Genomic DNA, 7,784 nt, shown 5'->3' with positions numbered 1-7,784 from the left:
ATGCCCGACAATTTAATTTTCCATTTATAGCATAACATTTTCTCTATCGGTGTCCCCATTTGAGCCAGGATTGTTTCAACTTCTCGCATGTTTCCACCGAACTGCAATTATATCCCCTGCGCTTCGCTGTCTTCGCCTGCTTCCTAGATAATGATCACCGATTCCGTTTACATCGCGTTTCTGCCCTCCGAAGGGACAGGGAGACGCACTTTTAACGGAGCTGCACAAAACGCGCTCCGTGCCGCACAGCATCAGCCCTAGAAAGGTGCGCTGGGCAGAGTAAGGTGTAGGGGCTGGACAGGGAGTGCGGAGCGAGGTGTGTGCTGTGGGCATCGCCGATTCCCGTCACGGGGCTGCGCAGCCCTGGCCCCGGCCCGTGCCCCAGCGCGGCCGTGAAGAGGAGCGCTCCCACGGAGGCCACCGTGCCTGTCGCACCACCCTTCGCCCCACAGCCTCATTCAGGGAACGGTAAGTTTTTGTGTCGCGCTGTTTCTCGCGCCGAGGGAGCAAGGGTGGGGTTGAGGCAGAACAGGGGGGGGTAGGACAATAATGGATCCCCAGGAAAAAACACTCCCAGCCCGGAGGGTGAGCGCTGACAAAAGGGATTTGGCAAGTTCCTCTCTCTCTCTCTTTTTTTTTCTTTCTTTCTTTCTTCTTTTTTTAATTTTCCCTCCCCCCTCCTATTTAATTGTCTCATTGTGAACGGATTACCATCGCTTCAGATTACACCCGACGGGGAGAAAGGGGGGAAAGCAACTGCCCCTTTCCCTCCGTATAAGATCTGCTTTGTCAGTAACCTCCTCTTCTATTTGGGGAAAATCGGACACGCGGGACGGAAAACTCAGATAAAACAAAGGGAAGGGAGCCCAAGTGATGTCAGCCTTGAGGAACTTGACTTTTGGCAGAGGGCTGGATCAGGGCACCATCCCACACCTCTTGCTTAAGTTTCCCTTTCGGTGGCACCACACCAGCTGCGCCTTCGGCCCTGCCACGGGCGGGCACAACACCGGAGGGCCGCCGGTGACCGCTAGGGCTGGGTCTGGGACCGCCCGGGACACCCTGTCACTCTCTACGTCGGCAGCCGCGGCACGGGGCGAACAGGCGGCGCATTGGAGGACGGCTACCCGGCTCACTCGCAAGACAAGCCGGCCAGTCGGCCACCTCTGGGCGTGCGGAGCCTTTCCGTGTAACGCCCGGGTTCACTTCGGCTCGGACCCTTCGTCCCGCTGCCGTCGCCCCGCACACAACCCGCGGATCCCCGGCACCGGCGGCAACCCGATACTGCCGCACGCTCATTGGGCGGCACCGCCGACCCCGCCCCCTCGTCTGCGACGACTCAGGCGCCGGCTCGGCCCGCTGGGTGCCGAAAGACACTGCTGTTTGGCCGAATATGCCTGTCAGTCAATTTGAGGGACGGGCCGCCCCGCCGCTGTGGTCCCGCCCCTTCGCCTTCATTGATATTATCGGAGCGAGGCGCGGGCGGCTGGGCTGCAGTCGGGGCTAGCGGGCGGCCGGCCCGGTGCGTGAGCCGGGCAGCGGCACGGAGGAGGAGGCGGAGGAGAAGGAGGAGGAGAAAGAGAAAGGCAGCCGGGAGGGAGGGAGCGCCGAGCCAGAGACTAGCAGATTCTCCACCGTCCTTTAGCACTCACCGAGCAGCGGCAGTGTCTAGAAATATATAGCTAGAAATATAAGATCACCCCGCTCCTGCACCATGATTTTCCAAAGTAGGCTCCCTTCTTGGATTATTTTGTGCTCCGTCTGGCTGTTCCACTTTGCACACACGGGGGAGGCACAGGCTGCAAAAGAAGGTAAGGTGATGCGGAAAACAAAAGTTTGAGCTTATTTATTGCTTTTGAACACGAAGTCTGCGTTGGTGGCTCAGCGGAGGACCTGTCTGCCGCTGCGAGTCGCTTGTCAGCTTCCCATTAACAGAAATAAAGACATTTTCTTTTTAAGTTGGGGTGAGAGGGAGGAAAGCGCAAGGCATTCACTGAGGGTATGCGAGTGTATGCGTGAGAGACCGGGACAACTGCCTTTTTGCTGTTAGGAATAAGGTTTGCGAGGCATTTGCACGTGATGATGAGGCTGGAGCTAAGGGGGCAGCCCCCGGGCTGGGCAACCCTGCAGGGGAGCTCCACTCTCTTGTGGCAGCACTAATCCTCCCGGAGAAATGCGGGTTGGGCAAGTTACCTCCCGGCTACAGGGGGCTGAAGGGCCTGAGGGCCGAGTTTTAGGGCTCGGGACGTTTCAGGGGAGGCACGGCTCGGCACGGGGCTGACGCGCAGCTCCGCACCGCTGCCCACAGGGGGCCTGCAGCACTCCGGTCCCTTGGGGCCGTGCCCGGACCGTGAGAAGGAGCATCGGGGTGCAGTTTTGCACCTTCCGGCCATTCAGGCTGGACATGCATTTAGAGGGTACATACAGGCTGTGCGAGTGCCTGCAACGTGTGTGCTCTCCCGCGGCATCACTGGAGAGTCGGTGAGAGGAAGAGGTTTAGGGATGGATGTTTTACACCGTCGGCATATCACAACGGTGCTTCCCGGTTCCCATCAATCCAACATTGGTATCTCTGTAAAACAAACCCCGGACATTTGTTTCCCCTGCACACAGAGATGAAACTGGTAGTTTTTTATCAGATACTGCTAGAGGTGTATGAAATCAGTTCACGAAGTGCAGCTGGAAATCTCTTTTCTCACGCTGAGAAAATCCGAAATTATTTAAAGGAGCGCCCTGCTCGCGTTTGACAGCCAAAGGCGAAGGTCCGTCTCCATCTTCGGGAGGGGATGACACAGTCGACACACGACAGGGAAGGGGGAGTTAGGAGCTTTTTTCAGTGTCTGCATATGTATGCGTTTGGGGGATTTCCTTCCTCAGCTGGATGCGTCAATATTTTTCATCAAACCGTTTGCACGTAGTAAAATACCATTTCCAACCTGTAATTGGAGTTTTAAAATAAAAAAATCTCTCAATTAAAATATCCTCTGCCCTTAACAGAAAAAGGCGAGGGCGAGGTCGAAGAAGGAAGGAGAGAGCCTTTCCTTAGCAGCATTTCTAAAGTTTATTTGGAGGGGTTGTAAAGCACAGAGACCCCCACAAGGGGAGTACTAACGCGTGGTTGTGTATGATGGGGAGCGGAGAAGGGCTGGGCAAGCAGGCAGGCAGAAAGGGAGGGTGCGGGCTGCCTGCCCCACTCTGCCCTGTGGATTGCGCTCCGATTAGGGCTGCGCCAGTCTCTCCCAGCGGTAGTCTGCCTCATATTTGTGCGTATGGATGTGTATGTGTATATATATATATATACATATATATATATGTATATATGCATCCAAACATAGAAGTGTACATAATGAATATATGTTTGAGGAAAATCAACCTAGCCAAAGGAAGGTCTGGAGCGGCAGTCAGGGCTTGATAGTGACTACCTGCTTCAAGAACAGAAAACTCCCGCGGAAGAAAGAGCAAAGAGAAACAAAACAAAGAAAAATATACAACCCCCCCCTCCCCCCCCAACCAACGCAAACCCAAAAAGTAACTTTGTAGCTTCACTCCTAGCCTCACCGAAGGCCAGTGGCGGGTAGCAGTTCCGCGTGGTTTCCCACCGATCCTCGCTGGCTACGGAAGAGGGATGAGGGGATGAGAGGCTGAAAAGTTTTCCTAGTTTCCCTTCTGTAGCGAAATAAAGCCGCGGTGAGATGCTGGAGAGGAACGAGGCAGGGTGCGCCCGGATCTCTAAGCGAGGGGTGACCGCGGTACCGGCGGAGTCCTCTGCTACTGCCGCGGCCGGGACCCTCGGGACAAACGCAGACGCGGGGGCGCTGCGGTCTGCTTCTCCCCGGGGGGAGGTCCTACCCCTCCACCCCACGGCTAACGAGACCTCAGAGCTCCCTTCTGGGGCTAGTATGCTGGGCGCTCTCTCCCCAGGTCGGTGATTGCCAGGCTGGGTGTGCGTGGCGGCGTTTACCGCGGTACTGGTACCCCGCTGCCTAGTAGGCGAGCCCGCGCCTTAGCGCGGAGGTGCGGCCGCCTGCGCGCCACGCAGCGCCCTGGGAAGGCGCGCGGTTGCGGCTCCCCGTGGAGGCGAGAGGCCGCGGTTCCCCGCCTGCGCCATGGCGCTCCTTCTCTGCAGCCGTGCCCCCGCGCTTCTCCCGCCGGTTTTACGCCTCCTTTCGCGCTCTGTCCCGTCGCTGAGATCCCTCCGAGGGGCGTCTCCCACCCTCCGCCTAACTCGGCCCTCTACGCCCCCGCAGAGGGAGCGCGCCCCGGCTCTCGGCGTGATCCGTATCTGGGCTCTCGGTGCGCATCCATGCGCGGCTGTCGTCCTCAAGCATCCCTTCTCGGCGCTGGGAGGAGCGCACCAGCTGCTGGCTTAGAAAGCTATTCCCAGTAACTTTCAGTGCTACGAGGAAACGCCACGTTTTCTTTGCAAGGGCCGTTTGCAGAGATGCGGTCTGTGTCGGTTTGGTTGTTTTTTCCTTGTCTTTTATTTCTGGGATGTGCCCACCCGTGGCTGTGCGATGAAGAATTACAGCCAAATAAAAAGTAAAAGAAATGGCATATATGGGATATTGTACTGTTGCCGAAATGGTTAATTTTCCCCCGGTACCTTTTTTCCAGGCCCATTATAAATGTTTTTGTTTAACAAACCGCCCCATACAACACCTGCTTTTGTATAGAAAGTGTTACAAAGTTAAGCCCCTTGAATCCAAGTTCAAAGAAATAAGCAAATAATCTTTCTATAGCAAGACTAATCAAACTTTCTTAATGAGTAATTCTGCTTTATTACTGAAATACAGGTCTGGAAGCTAACATTCCAGATATTACTGTGTAAACCTTTAAATAACTTTGTTTTTTTCAGTCATCTTTCCAGTAATTCACTGAAATTTTGTGTTCAATTCTGCTAGGAGAAAGGGCTGAAGCAAGAATTGCAACCATTTCAAAAGAGCTGGCAGAAGTTGCTTCAAGTTAGACTTAAATTATTAATTGAAATAGCAGTGCGTAAATACTGTGTATAAAGTTATAAATAGCTTTATAGCTAAAAATAGAATGAATTTAAATTAGAAATGTTACTTTTCATTTAATCAAATAGAAATAGGAAGTTAAAATGTGAAGCTTTGAAGAAGTAATCTTCAAAGTGTACCAAACATAGCCAAAGCTGCAGAGTAATCAACCATATAGCAGTTTGAAAGAAGGTGTTACATATAGCAAACTATTTCACTTTTTTCACCTTTTTTTTTGACATCACAGATCGATATGTGTACCATTTGAAAGTCTTACAGAAACTTATAGTAATATGCTAAGAAAGAAGATTATATCTGTAGCTGAAATATAAGACGTATATAGGAATGTATGTTTGGAGGTAACAGAACATCAGTAATATAGCTTTCAGTGTGTAGTGTAAAATATGTAAGAGTTGGTTTATTAGGCTGTGGTTAACCACTTTTGGAGACAGAGTTACATTTAGCTGAAAATTATTACAGTGCTACTAGGAACTGATGTATTTTTATATAGAAGTGTCACTGGAGTAGAATGACATGAAGATTTCAGTAAGCCGTTACCATAAAGTGAATTCATATGATTCTCTCTGTATAGTATTTTGTATACGTAAAGTGTGAGGAACTTGCAACCTCTTTTATTTCTATATTCCTGGTCTTCTTTTATTTGTAAAATTACTGCTTTATCACCAAAGGGACATACTTTGGGTTTTTTTCCCTTCAAACTCAAAAGACCGTTGCTTTTACAGTACAGTTCCTGGTAAGGTATAGTCTAGTCAGGTCTAAGTCAGTTTGTAAAACTCTTGAAATGTTGGTGTGAATTTGCTTGGTTTAAGGTCACTATATTAACCAGCATGTGGGAAATGTCCTTCTTACAACAAAGGACATGAAGGGAGCATGCATCTTAATGACCGATTGGTAACACTTTAGAGCACTAAGAAAAACAATACACTTTGAGTTAAGCAATGGAATTATTAAGGTTAATGTGTATCTGCTTGTATGTGTATGGTACATAGTCATATAATAATCTATTTACTAGTAAATGCATAGTTGTGGTTGCAGGTAATTAATTTTTTTAATAATAATATGAAGAAAAATAATTTGTACAAAAATTCTTTTTATCACGCTTCAGATTCAGACTTTGTTCTTTGGCTTTATTTTCTCACTATATGTAAGAAACAGTGGAAATTCTTTTTTTTTTTTTCCTTTTTAGTAATATTGCTGGACTCTAAAGCACAACAGACAGAGTTGGAATGGATTTCCTCTCCTCCCAATGGGGTATGTACTCCAGACGAAAATTAAGTTCCTAAAGATGAGTAGGTATTTTACCAAAGAAATTGAAAGACTTGCTACAAAGTAGTTCCCCCTCATATTTCTCTCAGTAACCATGCCAAGTGTTTATGGCTTTTTCATTTTTTAGAATGGAAAGAAGTATACCTCAGGTTACAGTGCACAAATGTACAAGCTAGTTAAAAGGAAAAGTCTCTTTAGAAATTCACCTAAATATTCTCAGTAGCTTTATGTTTTGTAGTGTAATCCTTTGTGCTGTATCAGAAAGCTCTGTATATTTATAGCACAGTATTTAAAAACACTTTTCCTTTTGTCCTTTAGAAACAGCAGATTTACTTCTGTGTGGAAACTTTCTAAAAATATGTTTTTCATTTTCTGTATAATGGATGATCATAAATTTGTTTACAATGTTTTCTTTGTAATTGAATAGCACAGATTGAAGTGCTCTGAAATAAAAACATTTATACTGCAGATGTGCTTGAAATGACATTCCAAACTTGAAACGTCCCCAAGTCTTGTGGTGCTTGATATCTGGAACTAGGCACAAATTATGTGATTAAGGCCACCTCCAGCTTGCTTACAAATTAATCTCATGGTACTCCATGAAATGTACCATTGTAAAGGACATCATATTAAAGAAAAAAAAAGGAAAAGAGAAATTTAGAAACATCAGTGCTATTGTATTCATCATTATCTGTAAAGTTTCAAAATGCTGCTTTGAGTCTAAATTCAAAGTGGTAAAAAAGTGCTTCTACTTCACACCTTGAGGAAGAACACTTTCAGAAGAGTTAGTGAATACATTGTCCTACCTTAGCCCAGTCCCACTTTAGTGTCTGACAAATCATAAATTATACAGACAGTTCTTACTGATGGAAGCAGTCTTGCTGAATCCATTGTGGCTCTTTGCATGAGCAAAGACTTGGGGAATCAGGCCCTTAATCTTCAGTGCATTAAGAAATCTGGAGCCAGAAGAGCGTGAAGTGTGAGTGGGGATATAAAAAGTGTAACAAATCCTTTAAATAAGAAGAATGAAAATCTGAAAGTGTCTTTCTTTAAGAGCAAGATCGTAAAATCAATACAAGCATAAACTGGAAATGAGTCTAAGGACTTCAGAAAGAATGTAACATGAGCTCAGTGATGGCTAATAACCTCGGCACTAGCATTTTGCCTTTACCAGAGGTGTTTGAAAGTGTAGCTTGATAGCAATTATGGTAGGCTAACCTGTAGATAATGAGAGACATGTCAACACGTGTTACACATGTCAGCATACTCAGAGATGAAAGTAGAGTCAATTTCAACAAATAGTAAAAGATGACTTCCAGAAGTAGAAGCCAGTTGCAACCAGGAATTAAAAATTAATCAAAACTAATGGCTGGATTCATATGTGTGAAAATAGTCAGAAATAGTTCCCTGTAAATTAATGTAAAAACACCATTTTAATAATGTGGTTATGAAAATAAATGTTTGTCTAGTTTTAATTACTGAATTTTCTGCTATGCAGTAAAG

General features: G+C 47.2%; 1 protein-coding gene across 6 annotated transcripts in view; it reads left to right on the top strand.

The window, feature by feature from the left end:
* The first annotated feature begins 1,708 nt into the window (after positions 1-1,708).
* The window catches only part of EPHA7 (EPH receptor A7), a 165,242-nt gene continuing 159,166 nt past the window's right edge, over positions 1,709-7,784 (top strand). For 5 of the 6 annotated variants that reach the window (XM_054392180.1, XM_054392149.1, XM_054392170.1 and 2 more), the window contains exons 1-2: positions 1,712-1,808; positions 6,202-6,266. In XM_054392180.1, coding sequence (XP_054248155.1) covers positions 1,712-1,808; positions 6,202-6,266 — 162 coding nt within the window. Of the gene's footprint in view, positions 1,809-6,201; positions 6,267-7,784 lie in introns of all 6 variants that reach the window. The other variant, XM_054392191.1, reaches the window with a different exon arrangement.

This window comes from Indicator indicator, chromosome 2 (assembly GCF_027791375.1).
Source record: "Indicator indicator isolate 239-I01 chromosome 2, UM_Iind_1.1, whole genome shotgun sequence".
Taxonomy (NCBI): domain Eukaryota; kingdom Metazoa; phylum Chordata; class Aves; order Piciformes; family Indicatoridae; genus Indicator; species Indicator indicator.
The sequence above is the reverse complement of the archived record's forward strand: the minus strand, read 5'-3'. Positions and strand labels throughout refer to the sequence as shown.